At 38.7% G+C, this 22,069-nt stretch overlaps 1 protein-coding gene across 2 annotated transcripts in view; it reads right to left on the bottom strand.

Moving 5' to 3' along the window:
- The window catches only part of VAV3 (vav guanine nucleotide exchange factor 3), a 433,329-nt gene that overhangs the window by 189,805 nt on the left and 221,455 nt on the right, over nucleotides 1–22,069 (bottom strand). For both annotated transcript variants that reach the window (XM_027536347.1, XM_027536346.1), the window contains exons 11-15: nucleotides 19,258–19,326; nucleotides 17,512–17,598; nucleotides 14,219–14,304; nucleotides 12,558–12,690; nucleotides 11,746–11,855 (exon numbers count right to left, since the gene is read on the bottom strand). In XM_027536347.1, coding sequence (XP_027392148.1) covers nucleotides 11,746–11,855; nucleotides 12,558–12,690; nucleotides 14,219–14,304; nucleotides 17,512–17,598; nucleotides 19,258–19,326 — 485 coding nt within the window. The remainder of the gene's footprint in view (nucleotides 1–11,745; nucleotides 11,856–12,557; nucleotides 12,691–14,218; nucleotides 14,305–17,511; nucleotides 17,599–19,257; nucleotides 19,327–22,069) is intronic.

Raw genomic sequence — 22,069 nt, 5'->3', positions numbered from 1 at the left:
TCGGGAAGATCCCCTGGAAGAGGGCATGGCAACCTGCTCCAGTTTTCTTCCTTGGAGAATCCTATGGACACGGGAGCCTGGTGGGCTCCAGCCCATAGGGTCACAAACGGCCGGACATGACTGAAGTGACTTAGCATGCACACAAACATTCAACTTACCCACACCTTTACCTGACCAGATTAGCATTCTACTAACCAGTGAAATAACTTCCCCAAATTAAGTTTCTTTTCATTTATTCAAAGGGAAAGTATATTTAAAACATGGACTTGGTGAACAGACATATTTCAATTTGTTATAAAACAGCAGTCTCTACAGTCAAAGTTAAATGAAGATAGAGCAAATATTTCTACAGGTAGTAAGTTCCTCAACACAATTAGAAAAGTTGCAGGAAAGGCTGAGGTGTAGGAATATAGAAACATTAAACACCTCTTCAGAGTGTTTATGAGTTCATAAAATGTTATGCTTTTTTAAGATCATGACTATTACAAACAGGTATTTAGGATAAATAGGAGAAAAATCATCCTGAACAAATTATTTCTTCTAAATTATGTACCAGTGGTAAATGGTATTCTTCCTAATTATTTTAAGCAAAAAATGCACATACTTAACCTACAACAGCTTACTTTTCCTAAATTAAAAGGAAAAATCTTCAGTTGCAAATGCCTTCTTTACATCCCCAGAGGGCCAATAACTCTTTCAAAATTTGCCTGAGAGCATCACATGGACTGGAGTTTTCTATGATCAAATGCCTAATTTCATTCTTCTCACATCAAAATAATGTGTACAAAGTCTTTCATGTACCTTGCAATTTATCACTGCTTTGCATTGACGTTATAATGCTGACTTGAAAATATAAACTTTGCTAGAATAAAAACTCAATGAGAGAAAAGAGTTTGTCTTACTCATCATTATATTCTTGGTGCCTAGAATAGTTTCTGGGCATGTATGGGATGCTCAATAAATACATGAAAAAAATGAATGAATACAGATATATAGTATTCAGTCTCATTCAGTAATTGCTTCAAGTATGATATATAGTATTCAGTCTCATTCAGTAATTGTTTCAAGTATGACTATCTCTCCAACTAGACTGCTATTGCTTACTATTCCATGAAGAGGAAAACTGAAGTTTCTCTCATGGCTCTCATTGTGAGGATGGCCAGCCTTCAACGGCAACTTATTTTACATTATGTAGTCCCAGGTAATAATGCCTATGATCTAACAGTCTCTTATCAAGAAATATCTTAAAAGTACCAGAGGATCTTCCTGACCCAGGGATTGAACCCTGCTTCACAGGTGGATACTATACTGTCTGAGCCACCAGGGAAGCCCTCAAAAGTAGCACGTGTGACATTAACTGTACTATTAGGTTTAGACTTATAAATTAAAGCTTGCTTACTATTACAGAATACACTGATTATGGTCTTTTCTTAGAGGAAGCTATATACAAGCTGACTCATTACAACAAAGTTCCAAAACAAACTATTCTTTGTGTTCATTTCTATTTAACCCAGACAATCTGGAGACAGTAGTGACCGCCAGTGCCCAGCTAAACTCTCCTGCTTGCAGTGCTATTGTTCTCATACACAAAGAAGAAAACACACACTTGCACAATAGATCAAAGGCTCTGCTATAAAAGCTCAGGGACACCAACACACTAATTCAGCTTAATTTTATTTGCATTTAGTTTTAACCAGAGTAATGCTTATTTGTTGATGGAAATGTTGGCATCTATCCTTCATTCTTCCTTCTGCCTATGGCTTCTCCTTCCTTATAAGCATGCTCAGGAATGCCAGAAAAATGTCAAATAAGTATTAAATATAAGCAGAGAAACAGGAGAGAGGCTGGTCTCCATGAGGTAATAACAGAACAAGAATACTATTTAATATTTACTAATGCTTTGTCATGCATGAAATGCCTTTGCATGTTTCTGGGTCCAACAGGCTACTGAAAGACTCCATTTTATGACAGCTGTGATTTTTCTGAGCACTGTCCCATGTCCTACTTCCTTTTTATTGCTGTCAGGAAGCTGCGGTTTAGTTCCCTATACTGACTTAACTGCCAATTTTGAAAGGTTATAGACAATACATTAGATTCAGCGAGAGCTGTGCTGCCTTCAACTTGGGAGATTAATGTGAATAGGTCAGTAGCGGGAGGCTCAGCACAGCCTGGGGACGATGGATCATGTCAGCGTGGATTTCATATTCATAAACAAATTCTCCATATTAAAAACTGGTAACAAAAGCCTTTTAAGAAGAAAAGAATAAAAGGTTGTTTTTAGAGTGAATAATTTCTCCAGAGACCAAAAAAGCATGTGAGCAGACAAATATGGAGATGCTTTATAAGCAGATACTTTGGTAATTGTGCTTGTAAGGTTGTGTACGTGCTCAGCTGCTCAATCATGTCGGACTCTGCGACCCCCATGGACTGTGGCCGGCCAGGGTCCTCTGCCCATGGAATTTTCCAGGCAAGAATGCTAGAGTGGGTTGCCAGTTCCTCTTCCAGGGGATCTTCCTGACCCAGGGATCAAACCTGTGTCTCCTGTATTGGCAGGCAGATTCTTTACCACTGAGCCACCTGGGAAGTGCCATGCCTGTAAGGTTACCAGTTTCCAAATAGAGAGAGATGGGGTTTAAACACCAAGAAAATACCAAAGCGGGTGTTATCATAGTCAATTGTCACCCCTACAAACAGCTCGCCCAGAGGGCTCACCCTTGGGTCAACTCTTGACACCACCACAGCTTTCCTTCACATTTTCTCATCTTCCTCAGTGAGCTCTCCAAAGAGGGAATTTTGGAATACATATCAGGCACAAGTGGCACTCCTAGTAAGAAGAAAATGCTCCAAGAACACAAAGAATCATCACTGACTAGAAAACAATCCTTGTTGATGGGGTCAACTACTGAGTAAAGACCAACTCACCTTGTTGATGCTACTGGCCTGGATTCTTGGGAGCTCACAGTCCTTTCTGATAAACCACATAATACAGCTTAATGAAACCAGATACCTGAATAGCATTTTTTATATTCAATTGAACAGTACAAAATAATGCCAAATGTATATTAATAGAATTCATCCAGGTGTTTTTGTTCTGGTTTTGGGGGAGTAGAGAATGTTTTGTAGCTAAATCGTCATGATAACCTAAACAAGAATTAGGTTCTACTGAGAAAATCATACTTCTACAAAAAGCCACTGTGTGGCACCCACACAGCTGAGATCTTTTTGTGGTAACACATACTCACTACATTCCCTAGGCCTAAATATCATCACCTCTGTGCTGTAAGACAAGGGTCACTAACTACAGCCCATGATCGCTCTTGCTGGAATATACCACGCTCATTCACTTATGTATTATCTATGGCTGTGTTATTACTACAGTGATGGAACTGAGGAGTTGTGACAGATAGCACATGGTCCACAAAGCTGAAAACATTTACTTTCTGGCCTCTGTTCCAAGAGATGAAATTCACAGTCTCAACAGACACTTATTTTTATATTTAAGAAGAACCCAACAGATCTCTTAATGAAGAGAACAAAGAAGAGGAGGGAGAGGAAAGGAAAGGAAGAAGAGAGAGAATCAGTATTATTATTATCCTAGTAATGTAGTAATGATGATGTAGCAGTAGTCATAGTAGCAGCAGTTTGGACTTGCTATAGAATTCTCCTGTTTAGCTTTGTGTAGATATTGGAGGAATCTTCAATGGATAAAAATATAAACAAAGTCAGTCTTTTGTATTTGCACAATAGAATGTCAAATCTGCTGCCAAACCTTTGATATCCCAACATGGGCCTCTCATCAATCAACAACAAAGGCCACTTCTCTTGGGACACTCACCAGATCTCTTAATCCTGAACTGATGTGCAAAGTACCCCAGTTTTATTCCTCCAAATCCCACAATGGTTAGTGGAGGGCTGTCTCTGACCTGTAGCCACTCCTCACAGGAGAAGCAGTGTGGTCAGGCATCATGGTCCGTTGTGGGGAGCAGCATATGGTGGGGAGGGTCACACTCCAGGTGCCACTGAGGGGGTTAAAGAGACCAGGGAAATGGCAGAGGGAACAGGCACAAGAAAAGAGTCTCCCTTGTGATACCCATCAGGATCATGAAATGTACATGGTGACTGGACTTTAGGTGCAAAACGGAAAAGGAGTGAAGCCTCTCTTCTGAGTCTGACAGGTGGAAAAAAATTGTGCAGGTCACAAGGAATCAGGAGTGGGGACAGAGAGAAATACAAGGAAGCGGCTGGCTTTGAGCACCTCAGATCTTAAAACTGGTTCAAGTTCTATACCCCCTGTGTCTCCTAGAGGCAAGAAGGCCTCCAATAGCACATGACTTGCATATTGCTCTGCAGTTTCTAATAGAAGTATAGATCAGATCAATATTACTTGAAAGAATATGGGCGATGTGAAAATCAGCCATTCTCCTCGGTTCTCTAAGTTCCATTCACGCATCGAGTCAGACTACCAAAAAAGCACACATCCAGAAGGACAAAAAGAAACAGCCTGGAAGCATCAGGTTAAGTGTCTATACAACTGCCTTCAAAAAACAGCAACCTCATTTTTGAAGGCTTACTTAAGGAAAAAATGATATATGACATCAACTTCTAGAACGTCAAAAACTCTAATGCTGCTGGTAGAGAACATGTTTTTCAGTGTCTCTTACCTAAGAATCCACATTGGAATTATCATACTAGTAACATTAGAATTACCATATTAGAAAAGCTTTACCTTTACTAGGATGATAATTCTACTAGTCAATTCTACTAGTGAAGACTATTAAAGTCTTTATCATATTAGTAAAAGTCTCTTTCCCTTGAGGACTGTTGTGATATTTTGTCCGACAGTAAGAATTTCCTAATTCATTGAGTCTTTGTGTTTTTTTAAATTGCCTCTGTTCTCAGGAAACTTAATAAAATTTCAGATTTACAGTAAGAACTATGATTATCCACCATGTGCCAGGCATGATCATGGGTGAGAAAAACAGTGACAAGATCCCTGCCCTCTTGGTGTTTTTAGCCCACTAGAACAGCCATGAAATAGATTGAATAGTAATGCCATGAATCCAAGGGCCCAGGCAACTCAGCCTTGGGACATGAAATATAAACACAGGGCAACCAAATTAGACCAAATGGCAACTTCATTCTTTTCTTAACATTTCAAAGAACACCAAAAGGACTATGATTCACAGTCTATGGAAATGCACTTCAAAAGTCCCTTTTCCCCTCACCAAAACCCTCAGAATCCATAGCTATTCCAGAGCCTCACTCACCCAAAACCTAAAACTTTCCATTCCCAGACCCATGAGGCTTTCTCTTCCCTTCTCCCAGCATTATCCATTGTAATTCAATTTAGCTTCTCTTCTAATAAGCAATAAAAAATCCTTACTCTTTAGGAGGAGACAATATAGGCAAAATAGGGCAGGGAGGTAATAGACATCTTTAACAAGGAGGAGATTTCAGGTCTACAAATGCTACACTTAGATAGTTTTTGTCTGACCATATAATTATGATTGTGAGAGAAGACTAGTGGGGGATAAGGTTATTCATTTACCATAGTGGTCAGAAGAGACCTCTCTCACAAAGTGATATTTAAAGCCAAGATCGGTAGGATAAAGAAGCAGCTACTCAAGGAGCTAGAGGAAAGACTATCCTAGTAAGAAAACCTCACAGTCGAATGCCTGAGGTCTGTGCATATTCTCCAAAAACTGAAAAACACATTCAATCTGGCTATAGGAAACAGGTGTGAGTTGTGGCTGAAGAGATGGGTGGTATAAAACACCATGCAGGGCCTTCTGAGGTCCTGGTAAAAATTTTGATAGTATACGAAGTGCCATAAATAACTAACAATGGATCTTAAGTAGGGCAGGACACAGCAGATTACCCTGGAAGCTTCTTGAAAAGCGGACTGATAAGGAGCTGTCAGGGAATGCAGAAGCTAATCAGAGACATGGAAGGCTTAAACCAGGGAGGTAAGGGTGAAGACTAAAAGCAAGAGGTCAACTTGCATCTGCAGAGACTGATGAGAAATTGACTACATGTGGAGGGAAAAGGCAAATCTTGACCTTCCATCTAATTATACATGAATAGATGGGATTGGGAGGAAGAGACTATTTGGATAGAAATATCAAGAGTTCAGTCTTGAAATTCAATCCATTATATATTAACTGAACATTATTGCATTTAGAAGCTACAGTAATTAAATTCAACTGCAATAGCTCTCTCAGTGCTATATGTCCAGGGCTTCCAACGGTGTCTGGCAACAAGGCAAAGTGCTCAATAAATACTTGGAGAATAAATGCAATTTCCTTTGATAATTACCCCTCTGGTATTCAGAATATCTGAGCAATACCTTTAGATTAAAACAAATTATATGGGACAAAATATAATTTTCTACTTAAAATGTGAAAAACATATGCATTGCTTTCATAGTCAAACTCCAAAAGGTGAATTTCAAGAAAATGTTCTTGTTTAGTGGAGCCAGAATTTGAGGAAAATGCTTTGAAACACTGTTCTGTGTGACCTCTGATTATTTAAATTTTTCTTTTTAATTCCGTGGCATGTGTGCTTTTCATGGTGAGTGACCTCAAATTCCTTCTGGAAGTAAATGGGGAATAAATTAGAAGGACATACTGTGGCTCAGATTAAACTCTACTGGTGGAGTTTCATGGATGGAGTTCCACCCCTGCTCCCACCCCACACAGGAGAACACTGCCTTTCCGGGGTTCATGCTGGGAAATGAAACTTGGGGGCTGTCCCACACAGATGACAATGAAGCCTGGTCCCAGAGCCTCTCCCCAGCTCCGGAATTTCCATATGCCCTCTTCCTTCACTTCTCCTCACTCCCATTAGTCTTAGCATTTGACAGATATATACCGTGGGCTCATGTATTAGCAGACACTACTGGTCCCTATGCCATTTTTCCTTAGATGAGCTATGTGGCACTGTGCCTGGCATATGGCACACAGTGAAGAAATCTTAGATCGTATGGTGATTGTGTCATATGCATCTTCCAGGGGGCTTTTCTTATTCAAGGGAGTAAACCTAAATTGCTAGAATTTCAAAAATTGGGTCAAGCCAGAAGAAATTGCAGGCCAAAGCACCTTTCCGTTCCCTTCAATTAAATATTACAGAGGCTGGTTCAGAATCTACCACTTGCTACCACATGCAATGCATTTTCCCTCATTCTACTTTTTCTTTCTTTAACTTTTCCTTTTAAAAGTCTTCTATTATTGAATTCTTTTATATCATATTTTACCCAACTTGGACTTATTTCTGGAACATGTAAGGACACCGTGTGATCCTCCGATTCCTAGTCACAGTGAAAAAAAAAAAAGAAAAAAAGAAAGAAACCTGGCTCCAGTTTTAGATAACAGGATTTGAGTCCGGGTGCTTATTTTAGCACTTCCTGGATAAAGAAAATGCTGTGAACTAAGATCCTGAACCCTATTGTAAATGATATAGCATTGAACTTGTACAAATGTGCTGAAATACTCCAGCGATTGCTCGTTTCCTGAGCTACAAAATGAGTATGACAGGGTTTATTAATGTAAATCTAACAGGAGAAAACATTAAAAACATTTGATTTAAGGGATTTGGGGAAAACACGTCCAGAGCTTCCTAACAACTTTTATTTATCTATTTACTTATTTATGGCTGTGCTAGGTCTTCGTTGCTGTGCACAGTCTCTCTAGCTGCAGTGCACAGGCTTTGCGCTGCAGCGGCTGCTCTTGCGGTGGAGCACAGCCTCTAGAGCACTGGGCTCAGTAGTTGTGGTGCACGGGCTTAGTTGCCCCACGGCATGTGGGATCTTCGCGGACCAGGGATCGAATCAGTGTCTTCTGTATTGGCAGGTGGATTCTTTACCAGTGCATCACCAAGCAAGTTCAGCTTTCTAACAATATTTTTAACATGGCTATGGGCAGTGTTCACATTCGCACTTACTGACATTATTAGGAAAACTAGCTTAAGCTAATAAATACATTTGCCATCCTAATGCACACATAACTAAGTGAAACTGTGTGAGAGAGTGACAGAAAGTCCTTTTGGAAATAAGAATAAATAATGTGTATCAATCAGGCTTTTAAAGATCTAAATGTATTTCTTAGAGTGGGATCCTAAGAACTATAGCTCTCGAACATTATTTGACTCAAAAACTGTTTCACCCATCTCAAGAGCAATCGGCCCTGCTACCACTTCTCACAGGAGAAAAAGAGAAAAAAAGATTTCCTTCTTCCTGCCCTATCCAAGTGGGTCACTGCTGCTTTTCTCTCTGTGAAGTCTTTCTTCCAGAGGTTTGCCAAGTTCTGCTGTGGTCCACTGCATATTTTAAATGTTGGAAGTGGCTATGGCCAAAGAAGGTCAGAAAATACGACTTCTGAGTGGGCTTGGGGGAGTGCTAGGGAAAGACAGATGCTGCGATTTAGGTCAGCTCTGGGGAGATGATTTGTGTTTACCAGATACTTACTGTTTATTGGTGTTGGTGCTTTTCTATGATCCTTTTTAATATTCTAAATTAAGAGCAGTATTTTAAACTCCCCAAAGGTGATTTGCAATTTTTTAAAATAAAAATGATCCAATCATCCTATAAACAGCAGAGCTGCCATCTTCTGTAAATAGAACTGGCAAGCATTTCATCAGTCTTAAAATATCACCTCCTTTGATTTCCTGCAACCCCCCAACAAACGCCTCCCTCCCCCAAGTTCCTTAAAACAATACTGCAGAATGCTGTAGGGGACTTACAGGATCCCTGTTAATGCCAAAGATACTTGAAGAAATGGTCTGCGTCAAGACACAAGGCTTGCTATTTAACATGTATTATCAGGAAGGCTGCAGGGCTTCTTAGTTTTCTTTTATTCTCCATGGCTTACAGAATAAGAGTACTAGAACTTTAGATAATGGGTACAATAGAAAAATTTGAGCCATAAGCAAAAATTTAAGCCCAGACTTACCTAGATTATTCTACATTTCTGACGGGGCACAAGACCTGTCTTACAAAGCTGGGAGCAGGGCCTTCCTGCATAACAAGCTTCAAAAGAGAAGGGAGGAAATAAAATAATGGAACATTCTGATGCTCGAATAAAATCCTAATTTTATTTTGCTTAATTTTAATTCACATGCCATATGTGGCATAATCTCTGCTTAAGGAAGCCCTCAACTTTGAGCAATTCTCAAGAAAAGGTATCATCTGCATGGGCAGCCAGGGATACTCTGAAATGCAAATAGTCACGATGGATGTTTAATTACATTGCTGAGGTGCTTGGATGCCACTCACAATAAAGACGTCCACCCAGCTTCCCTGTGTGCAAGATGCAGCCATCTTGCTTGTGGTAGAACAATTTAAACCTCTCCAAGCCCTTCCTGCATGTATACACCTTTACGGCAGGGACTGAGAGTGGCCTACAAGTACCCACTTCTTACTTTCATAATAGGAGAACCTTGGTTCATAGCCAAGCATACTCCCGCTCAGAATGAAGACTGCATTCTCTTTTTTTTTTTTTAGTTTTTCTTTTTTTTAATTTAAATTTATTTAATATATATGGAATTTAGAAAGATGGTAACGATAACCCTGTATATGAGACAGCAAAAGAGACACAGATGTATAGAACAGTCATTTGGACTCTGTGGAAGACTGCATTTTCTAGACTCCCTTGTCAGATACGGCCACAAGACTAAGTTCTGATCAGTATTATGTAACAAAAGTTTGCGGTGTTTCTTCACAGGATCCTTGAAAGTAGGGATCACCTTTTGCTGCCTAGAATGTAGATTTTATAGCTGGAGTTCCAGCTGTCTTGGACAACAAGGTGTGAACATTGAGGACAAAAGCCATGCAGACAATGGCAGAGCAGGAAGATCTGAGCCTGGCTTCCCGACAATACCCAGAGAGCCAGTATCCCACCCCTGTCCACCTACCCCAGATTCCCTTCCATGAAAACAGAGATAAGCATCCGTCTTGTTGAGGCTCTTGTATCCAGAGTTTAGATGTCTGATTTATGGCAAGTGAACAAAATATTAAGTGATACACCTGTCAATACAGTCCAAGGAGCCTGCCGACTCTGGATAACAAATTTAACTTTTCTCCTCTGCAGAAATTCCTTCACTCATGTAAAGATTAAACAAGTAGAACCCATAAGAAAATACCAGCATAGCATCCTTCCCACAAGAGCAAAGGGGCATTAAGGTCAATTCTGCCTTTGCACATAATCAGCAACCCCACATCCTGTCACCCCAGTCCCAACTGATCAAGTCCAAATACTGCCTATCACTTTAAACCTCTCTAAAACAGCACACTTGGTTATGATGTAGCCCACAGCTCATCAGAGAATGGGCAGAGGTCACCAACTACATCACTCGTGCTCCGAACCAGAGAGGTCCCTATACAATAGTCATTTTATGGATGCATGCAAATACTAGGCTCTTTTAATTACTATAATCAATAACAATACATTAAAAAAAACTATAATAGTATACTGAAATATGTATTCTGATATTGTAAGTCCCTAGGGGTACAGGGATACGAAATACAAAGCAATATTAAATAAAAGTGATAACAACAGATAATGCTTGCTATTCACACCATATCCTGCTGTTGTACTATCTGGCCACCATACTGCTTGACACATAGTATCTGGAATTCAAAATATCATTATTCTTATTTTACCAAGGAGGAAACTGAGGCTCTGAGAGGTTAAATAAATCGGCTAAGACTATGCAGCCAGTTCCTGACAAGGGTTATTGCTGAACCCAGAATTGCCTATAAGGTTAAAATTATTTTAGCTGTACAATCTCATCTTTCAGAATTTTAGAGATAATAATGCAAGGAAAATTTCTATTTTTCTCACTTAAGCACTGCAATAAAATATTCTAATCTTATCTCCATTTTATATCAATATAAGCATTTCCAAAAACAAAGGAAAGGAAAAAGCAAACAAAAAATCCAATAGAATTTGTCTGCAAAAGGTAAATTATGTTAGAATACAAATGAAGCAAATCACAAAAGTGCTTTTCCTTAATTTCACCTTCTGCTACCAGTTTCAATTTCAGGGTGACCTATATGTTTCCATAACAAGGGTCATTATACACCTTTTAATGCATGAACCTCAAAACTGAAAGAAAACTCCTATAATGACATATTCTTGTATAATTACATCTCTGTATGCCATTCCCTTTGAAACAGGTCTGATTTGTTTCCTACCTCTTTGTTGAGTCTCCACTTTAATAAAAGGAAAAAGCACTGAGAGAAATTAGGTCCTGAAAGCATTCATTGAATATGTCAAGCAATTTACCCAGAATGCAAAAAAGAAATAAGTTAAAAACAAACAGGAGGAACAAACAAATCTGTTTAAAATGAGATTTTTGCATGTATGAATATGTGTGTGTGTGTGTATGTATCTGGGGGTATTTCTACTTAAAGATACATACAAAACATGGCAATTACATTAAAAGTTTATCGGTAGAATAATTAAAATTTTCAGAAGCTGCTGAAAGCTAAGGAATCAAAATACACCCATGAGAAGAAAGTCAAACAGAAGGCTGGAGCTCCCTCTTTCTTTTTTTTGAAGAAATTCACCAAGACATCTCTCCTAGGAGACCCAAGTTCTCCAGCTGACAGCCCAGCAGCATAGCGCTCATGATCAGTGTTTTCACAACCTCTGTACACATGCTACAAACGCAGTGCATTTCTCGGTAGCTCATTGTTCATAAGAGACTTATGCAGTAGAAAAAAGCACTTTTAAAAGTAGGAATACTCACAAAGCCATTTCAAACTGTTCCAGCCATTTTTTCTTTAAATCTTTTGTTTTGCAATAAAATTCTAACCCATTTTGTCCTTGGATATGGATGAGGTAGAAGCCATAAGACCACTGTTAAAATTAATATTCCTCAGGTTAATAGGTATCATTCATTAATAACATTGTGTTTTTCAAATCACTAAAATACCACCATAATCATCTACAAAACCTCTCATACGATTATCATCAAACTGTGAACAATCAAGATTATTGTAGTCAACTTCTTATCTATAACAATTGCTATGCCAAGTGCATTTTGCTGCCATGTTCATCAAGGCATTAGAGAGGATCATATCACCTGTGGCACTGTCTAATTATTTCTCAAAGAGGCTTGTCTCTAATTAATCTCTAGAAACAAGAAGACCTGGATCAATGAGCCACCTCTCACATTACTGTAGCTCAGTTGGTAAAGAATCCACCTGCAATGCAGGAGACGCTGGTTTGATTCCTGGGTCAGGAAGATTCCCTGGAGAAGGGATAGGCTACCCACTCCAATATTCTTGGGCTTCCCTTGTGACTCAGCTGGTAAAGAATCCACTTGCAATGTGGGTGACCTGGGTTCAATCCCTGGGTTGGGAAGATCCCCTGAGGAAGGGAAAGGCTACCCACTCCAGTATTCTGGCCTGGAGAATTCCACAGACTGTATAGCCCATGGGGTCACAAAGAGTCGGACACGACCAGGTGACTTTCTTTTTCACATTACTGTATTAGCATACGTTCCTTGGATAGTCAAAGTTATGAGTAAATTACAGTTGTTCACTTCCAAGAATTTACCTTTTTATTTTCTTTATCAGTTGTAGGATTGTTGGCTATTTTGTACTGCTGAAGATCTATTATTTCCTTCATTTCATAGTTATCACCTTTCCTTTTACATACAATCACTGCCAGATCAAATAAGAAGATATGCCTGAAAGAAAGAGAGCAAGAGAGATTGATTTATTTAAATAGCTTGGAAGAACATGTGTTAATTCTTCCCAAGTAAAGTTTGATTTATCCCGTGAGTTAAAGACAAAGACAATGCTGCACACTGAAAGAATGAGCCGCATGTCCTGGCACTGCCCTTTACTAAATGATAACCCTGCTGTACCTCAGTTTCCACAGTTAAAAAACAGGCAAAATTATAACAAGAATAATATGCACACTGCAGGGTTGCTGCCAGGAACAATTAAGTCATAAAGCGCTGCTCATGAACCAGTACTTTTTTCTTCCAGTTTAAAAGATAAACACCCATGGGAAAATATTAATGGCAACAATAGTGGTTAACATCTACCCTTGTTACTAGGTGTGGGCTAGACTGCCTTGAGGAGCATTCATCCCTTCCACAAAGATGGCTCGCTTAATTTAAATCCCCAGGACCACCTCCTGAGGTAGGTATCATCACCGTCATTTTATTGAGGAGGAAGCCGAGGCTCGGAGAAGTCGGGTAACTTTCTCAGGATCACACTGCTAGTGGCTGCAAAGCAGGACTCACTCCTGGGTCTACTTGTGGAACCTGTGCTTGGCCCTGTATACTGCTCCTATGCTTTAACGGACAACTTGAAATACAACTGAATGGTGCATGACCCTAATGTGAGCTACAGAAATCATGGTTAAATTTACACCTTGATATTTCTCTTCTATCTTATGAAAAGCAATGTAATTGAGGGAGAAAACAAATCTTATAAATCCTATCATCCAATACCAACACTTATATCTTTTTGAAAACTCTCGGTCAGTGATTAACACATATACATTGTGATAATGAGACATTCACACAGCCTTATTACTTGCATCACTTTCAAAGACTGTTTTCTGGGACAGGCTAAAAGGATGTGTCTCTCCTGAGACCTACCTTTAGAGCCTGGGTGTCAAGGTGGATGCAAGAGGGATGCTGCCCCCTACTGGTCAACTTTCTACTATCCTAAAGTTCCAGAAAATGGCCATTTCAATCAAATACATCAGTTTAACAACCACATACATATAGATAATTAGGGACACCAGGCAAGCTGACTAATCTTTAAGGAACACACCTACATATTTCCCTCAAGAAAATCTCACTTAAATGGCCCTTATTTGGACCTCATTCTCAAGACATGTTGTATTACTTTTAGTTCTTTTATAATGCATACCAAAAAGTAAAATTAAACAATTGTGTTTTCATGGTATCTATTATTATTTTATTGCTCCTCTCATTTTAATGTGTACTTTTTTACTCTAGCTGACATTCTAGATTTTTCTTTTCCTTCTGAAGAACTCAAACTTAGGGAAATAACAGATACCAGAACAAAGAAGGGAATACCTAACATGTCCATAGAAATTAAAAAGCAATAGATTGGTCTCTTCCCTTATTTTTATTCCTTTATTTCACTCCTTTATCCTAAAGGAAACGTCCTTAAGATTTTCTCAATCTCCTGATACTAATAACTGTTTTCTAAATAAGTACTGATCCTTCTCACCTTTCTTGTTTTGTATGTTTGTCTAGAGTGGTTATTCGAATTTCACCATCTCCCTGAGGTCGTCCAAAAAGCAAAACGGGTTGGTTCTAAAATAGAAAATGTACATGTCTCAGTTTTTCATAATCACATAAAGACAGAAATAAATATTAGTGAGGATATTTTCTAGGCACAACTTCCTTAGAGCAAATTTTATCATTTGACCTTTTGAGCACATTTACTCTAAAAAGCTCAGGTCTGTATGATATACGTTCAAAAACAACCTGTCCATGTTCATCCCAGCAGGCATACTGAAGACATTAATTAATTTTACTTACAACCCTGATAGAGAAGTTAGCTACCAAAAGAGAGGATTAACTGGAATAATGCAAATCACAAGAAAGTTACAACTGATACTTCCTGAGCATCCACTGTGGGCTAGCCAGTGGAATGGAATACGTACAGGACAGAATGGTATAGACCCTGCCCTCATGAAACATACTGCCCACGGGGTGACAAATATTCACCCAAGTATATAATCACAAACGTGTGATTGCATGAAGGAAGAGCAGAAGCATGCATAGCTGGAGGACCTAATTTGGTCTAGGGAGTCAAGGATGGCTTCCTTGAGGCTAAGATCTCAAAAATGAAAAGTCCTGACTTAATGATTTAAAATAATAAGCCATTTCCCAATAGGCAGACAATAAGAAGTTTTAAGTATTTATGAGCACCTAATCTACAAGATGCTAAAGGATAAAAGAACTGACTGAAAATATCAATAACATCGATGAGATTACATTCTAATAAAAAAGATATGTAATTAACTGTACTACAAAAAAGTATAAAGATTAATGCTTCCTAATAGGTAAGACAATCATAAAAAAGGTCAAAGTTAGGGTCTCATACTTCCTGATTTCAAAACTTACTACAAAACTATGGTAATCCAAACAGTGTGGAACTGGCCTAAACACAGACATCTAAACCAATGTAATACAACAGAACGTCCAGAAATAAGGCCTCATATAAAGGTCAAATGATTTTTGACCAAAGTGCCAACACCATTTGGTGGGGGATAGGAGAGCCTTTTCAACGAATAGTGCTGGGGAAACTGGATATACACAGGCAGAAGAATGGAGTCAGGCCCTTATACTGTTTTCAAAAGCTAACTCAAAATGAATCAAAGAGCTAAAAATACAAGACTTAAAGAAGAAAACATAGAGGAAAAGGTTTATGACATTGGATTTAGTAACAACTTCTTAGGACACCAGAGGCACAGGCAACAAAAGGAAAGGTGGACTTCATCAAAATTTAAAATTTTGTGCAAACAACACTATTAACAGAGTAAAAAGGCAACCCACAGAATGGGAGAAAATATTTACAAACAAAACTGTGATGAGTTTAATATCCAATAATTCATAAAGACAGAACGTAGAATGGTGGTTGCCTGGGGCTGGGAAGAAGGCAGGATGAAGAACTAGTGTACAATTTAAAAGGGCAAATTTAATATATTTTACCACAATGAAAACAGCTATCTGGGCAATGTGCTATAGAATTACAAAGAAAGGGGGAAATGGCAGATTAGGGAGAGAATCTTTTTTTTTTTTTTAATTGGACATCAAAGAAATTTGATAGGAAATTATGAAAAAAGATATTCTGGGCTTGGACAACATTATAATAAAGGCCTGACTATAACAATGTATGGCAGGGATTTCTCAGGCAGTCCAATGGTTAAGACTCCACCCTTCCAATACAGGTGGCAGAAGTTCAATTCCTGGTCGGGAACTATTAATAAGATCCCACATGCCGTGCCACCACACACACAAGAAACGAAACCAAAAACAAGGCAGGGCAAATCGGAGACCTTAAAATGCAGCAGGACAGCTGGAACGTAAAGTATGTGGGCCGTTATTAGCTGGATAAGTTTAGGAATACAGATTAAGGCCAAATCATTGAGGACCTTAAATATCCATGTTAAGGAATGTTGACTGAATCCTGAAGGTAACAAAATCCTGACAAGTTTGGGAAAGCAAGCGAATGGAGAAATCCACGTTTTGGAAACACAGCTATGTGAAGAGGTAGTTAGAGGCTACTGTGATTGGAAAGGTGGCAGATGGAGTCCTGAAAAGGGGAAAGGGCTGTACGTGTGGAAAGACCGACACAGACCAAAGCTGTTTCAGAGAAAGAAGCAATAAAACTGCCCCACCAAGGAACGTATCTTAAATCCACTCATTTATCTGTTTTCTCTACCCACAGCCTTAACCAGACTTCCATCATCTCTCTCTTGAAACCACCTCAACAACTTGCTGACTGGTCTGCCTGATGAAAGAGTTTTCTTGACACATAAATCAGACTGCAAAACCCTCTGGTAAGAGCCTTTCACTAGCTTCCTGCTGCAATCCCTCAGAGCCTTGTCCTCCAAGGCTGCGGGGTACAGTTCTCCGGTCCTCCTCCGTCACTTCAGGGCCCATCCTTCTTCCTTTCACTCTCAATTTCCAGCCTCTCTTGTCTTGCAGCAGCTTCTTTTTTGTAATTTTTACTTTTTGGCTACGCCATACAGCATGTGGGGTCTTAGTTCCCCACCCCCTGTACTGAAGGACTGAACCCGTACCCTCTCCAGTGGAAGCACAGAGTCTTAACCACTGGATCACCAGGAAAGTCTCCTGGCTCTTGCCCATTTCTGGGCATTTCACTTGCTATGGCTCCTGCCTGGAATCCTCTCTGTACAGACCTTCATGCCACTGGCTTCTTCTCATCCTTCATGCTCAAATGAGAAATGCCTCAGAAGGCCTTTTCCTGAGCATCTTATCTAAACTAGGACTCCCCTCACTAGCCTCTGTTGCAGCAACCTGTTCACAGCATTCATCTCAATAGAGCAGTTTTAAACTCTTTTTACTGTCTCTTCACCCATGAGATCATGTTGCTCATGGTTATAGCCCCAGCCCCAAGCAAAACATCTGGCACACAGCAGTCACCCAGTAACTATACATAAAATGAATATATTAACAGGGCTCTACCATGAGTATGTATGGGGGTGAGGATAAGAAGAGAAAAAAATGGATCCAGTGTTTAGAGTTGGGACTACTAGGGGCAGAGGTATCACAATGTGATTAGGGACAAGCGATGGCAGAAGGTCCCTGGAGAGCAATGTGTCACAGATGCCACTGAACATTCATCCCTGTGGACTCTGTCAAACAGAAGTCAGAAAAAACCTAGAATAACAGAAACTTGAAGGTAAATTATTTTTTCTTCAAAAACAACTCCTAGAATGTCCCCCAAGCTGTGGGTTAGAGAAGCTGGATGGAATGATAATTACATACCAAATTTTCTATAGATAGCTGAAACTGTTTAATTTCACGAAGGGTCTCATTATCTCTTTTCACTTCATTCACATATTGTGCCAAGTCCTAAAGAATAAAGAGAAGGGGAGAAAAAGAAGGCACGATAAGATCAGACAAGAGATGAGCACTGTTTGAAAAGAAACACATCATTAATTTCATTAGTGATAAAAGTTACCGCCATAACTTTTCAACGACAATGAAATGAAAGCCCAGTCAATCAAAGCTGCATCTCTAAAGCAATTTAAAACCGTCTGGAGTACAGCTGGGAAGACTGAAGCCCTGTCCTTTACCACACCCTTGAGGAGAGGGAAGATCAAACACTAAACAAACAAAATAAGCTGCCATGCAGAACAACAAAAAGGAAACCAGGTCGGGAGCATGTAAATTTCAAACGCTGACCTTGAGGGAGTCACACTTGTACTTGAGTTAGGAGGACAATCATGAAGGATTAGACAGGACAGAAAAGTAACTAAAAGTGAGACAATGAATCCAGCAAGGCTGTTGTCTGTAACCAATTAAGTGTCTTACTTCTGGGGAGCATTAAGTCAGTGGTGCCAGGTCAATTTCAAAGAGTTAATAAAGGGGAAGGAAAGAAGAGGAGAGAAACCAGGGCGGGAGAAAAGGAATGAAAGAGCACAAACAACGCTGGCCTTGCTTTTCCACATGCCTTTACCTATTTTGAAACATCTTTTCTCATATTTGAGGAAACATTAGCTAATTTTTCCATACTGTAACCAGCTATTTTTATTATAGGTGCTCCAGATTTTTCCTGTTTTCTGGGTTCTTTTTCTTTTTTCCCCTATCCTCTTATATTCATCGGCAACAGCAGGAACAGAACTCACACAAAAAGCAGTTCCTAACTTTGTTCTAAATGAAAGCCCGATTTTTCATAGAATATCTCTGTAAGAGATTTCTTTAAAAAACTGGAAATTTGGTATCTCTTTTTTAATAATAATAAATAATCGTGTGCTGCTTCCTGGCATGGTATTCAAGTCATCTAAACAGCAGAGCTAACACTGAGATTTGCACAGGGACACGGGTAAGCATTATGCATTGCTTTGAGTAGAGTCATGTTGGCATTTTGTCTCCAGAACAAATACTTGGGTATGTTGTAAATTGGGGCAAATATTATTTCTTGCAAAGTCTAAGTCCAGCATAGCATGGAAATTGGGGTTTTATGCATTGCCCACTATGTTCAAAATGTCTGCCTTTATCTACTTGTATCGAAAGTTCTTAATTTTCAGATTTACCAGAAATAGAAACCCAGATTGATCCACTTTACTGACGTACAACATCCATGAAGATAAACATGGCAGACATCCTCACTTGAGGAAAACAAGTCACACCAGTGTTCTGAAGTCATTAGCTAACCTGCTGCTTGCGTAAGTCAACAGTTTTCTACCAGTAGCCATAAAAAGAATGTGAAATAAAACCTTTCTATTTAATCATTCCTGGTGATTATGGAAGGGAACATGCTTTCATAAACAACAAAAGTTATTTTAATATACCTCTTGGTTTTAGTTTTTGTCCAATAATTAAATCCATGCAAGGATATTAATTTCAGTTAAAAATATCCAGCTCTCCCCACTAACAATAAAACTACATAAACACTTATAGATATTATAATTCCTATTAGCATATCATACATATGTATTAGCAGTTTGTAGTCACTGCTTTCCAGTAAGAATGAGAAATACAAACAAGTTAATGATGCATTCCTCTTACCTTCATTGCATCAAGAGCCAGTTTCAGATTTGCCTTCTCCATAGGATCAGTGGTATGTTTGACCAGCTCCTATTTGGAAGATACGGTTTAGTACTACTTTCATCAAATTAAAACAAAAACTAAAGAAAACATTTTACAAATAAGCCGTTTTATCATTACTTGCACCATAAAGTGATAAATCTGACATACCCAGGCTCTGTTTTCATCATAAATTTCAAACTGTAAGAAGATCAACTAGACATCAGAAGAACACGAGATGACGGTCAGAACGTTTTCCTTTCAAAGTTGAATTCTATCCCCCACTATCACACTGACACTCTTGCCAGATGTTAGGAAAGATCCCCTCCTGACAACTGACAGATGCTTTTCATTCATCGTCAAACTTGCCTTCATTACTATTTTTAATTCTGATGGCTATTATGTCTCAGGGCATTATGCTCTTCTGTTTGCTGCTATTACTGTTACTTGTTCAGTTCAGTTCAGTCGCTCAGTCGTGTCTGACTCTTTGTGACCCCATGAACTGCAGCACGCCAGGCCTCCCTGTCCATCACCAACTCCCAGAGTTCACTCAAACTCGTGTCTATCGACTCGGTGATGCCATCCAGCCATCTCATCCTCTGTCGTCCCCTTCTCCTCCTGCCCCCAATCCCTCCCAGCATCAGAGTCTTTTCCAATGAGTCAACTCTTCACATGAGGTGGCCAAAGTACTGGAGTTTCAGCTTCAGCATCCTGTTACTTGTTAGTTCATCCTAAATGTCAGCCTATTCATCAGTCTTTCAAGTTTCTTCTTTCTTTGTCTACACCTTAGAAATCAGTTATTCTTCCTTAGATTTTCACCTTGGTCTTCTGTTATTCTTACTTTACATACTCTATGAATTCTATCACAACCATTGCCATCGCATCACCTACTACCTAGTGGGACTGTTCACTCTCAAACGAATGTGCTCAATCCAGAATTCACGCCTGAGTCCCAGACGCAACTGTCCTATTTTAAATAGTTCTACTTGGTATCTCACAAGACCCTCAAGTCTAGCATGTCCAAATGTAATGAACCTTCACCCACATTCCTACTCTTGTTCCTGTTTATATTTTACTGAATGTTGGCACCTTTATCACTTAAGCCAAAACCTAACAGGTACCCCTGACTCTTCCCTCTCTCTCTCTCTCACTAAGTTCTGTTGATGCTAACTTTATCCTTCTCCTTGCAACCACCCCCACTGCCACTACCTTGGTTCAAGTCACTGCTCTTTTTCAAACAGGCTTCTGTTTCATCTTCCACCTTGCAGTCTTTCCTCACTACTCTATTCACTATTGACTATTCTATTATTTCCTTGCTAATCTATTCACTCTACTGACATCAGAGTTGAATCTCTAAATGTAAGTTAGATCCTGTTATTTGAACTTCTGGGAAACCCACAAAAGCTTCAGGCTGTCATCCATTCTTCATAGATGCCTCATGATATATGAATTCTGCAAACCTCCCTCAACTTCTCTCCTCACTTCCATTCAAACAACCTATGTCCTATTGCCACTAAATTAATTGCAATTCTCAAAACACGTTCTAATATCTGATCCCATGAGGCATGGTGTTTTCTCTCCTCTAAAGCCCTTTCTCTCTAATCCACCTGTCAAACCGTTATTCTTCCTTCAAAGCTCAACTCAAGAATAGCTCCTCTGTGAAGCTTTCTACGACAGAGGCCTCTATTCAAGCCATAATTAACTAGGTCTTTATTTGTACCACCTTTGTACATACTTATCACATTGTATTGTATTTGGCAAATTACTTTTCATTTTCCCTATCTAAACAGTGAGATTTGTCAGTGTGAGGAGGGCAGTTTTATATTGTTGAGAGTCTCACACTATAATGTGGAACATGGAAGCCATTCAGAAGTCTTTGCTGAATTCAAAACCATTAGTGTTTCTAGTAAACAGAACCTATAAACATCGAATCTGTTAAGTATAATAAACTTGTTACACTTACATTCATTTCTATTTTTGCTTTTCCTCTATTAAATAATAAAAGTAAAGTTTTCAAAGTTTCAAATCCCACAATAAAATATTTTAATTTTATAAATCTGTGATTGCAGATCATAAGGCATTTCAAAAATTATTTACCCACTAAAACACAGTAGTAAGTAGAAAATGTTCAATTCACACCACATGTACTCAACATATTTCTAAACAGTAGACAAACTAATTCTACTCTATATTATTTTGAGATGGAAAAACATTTCTAGAATTTTTATCTAAGTGTGGTATCCCAGATAAAACTTTCCCTACTTAAAAAAAAACATCATGGAACTAAATATACTTTTGAAATTTAAAATATCAAACAACCCAAGAGAAGTTAAGGGGAAAAAAAAGTTTGCTGATTTTCTAAAAGGTATGGTCATATTTTATACTTTTATGTCTAAAATCTTTTAAGTGACCAAAATAGGTATTTCTTGAAAACTGTACCTTTTAAGTTCTTCAATCAATATTTGACTATCCCAAAGTTACAAAATAAATTATCATTTTCTTCTGTGATATGTTTTTAGTTTCATGATATCTCAGAAACTGACTGCCTAAGTCTTCCTTATTATTTTTTCATAAAATGCAATTTGATTAAGTTTCTTTGAGTTTAGGTCTCATAAATGTTTTAATGCATTTTTAAGGAATAATCAGGGTTGGAATTTTTCTGATTTCTCAGTAGAACAAAAATAGAAATGACTAATAATTTTGCAGCTACAGTTCAAGAAATTTAATATACAAGATGTATAAAGCGCAGCAAATTCAGAATTATATTCACATACAGGTAGTAGATCTTTTTAAA

The sequence above is a fragment of the Bos indicus x Bos taurus genome, chromosome 3 (assembly GCF_003369695.1).
Source record: "Bos indicus x Bos taurus breed Angus x Brahman F1 hybrid chromosome 3, Bos_hybrid_MaternalHap_v2.0, whole genome shotgun sequence".
Lineage (NCBI taxonomy): Eukaryota > Metazoa > Chordata > Mammalia > Artiodactyla > Bovidae > Bos > Bos indicus x Bos taurus.
This window is presented reverse-complemented; position numbering and strand designations above follow the sequence as displayed.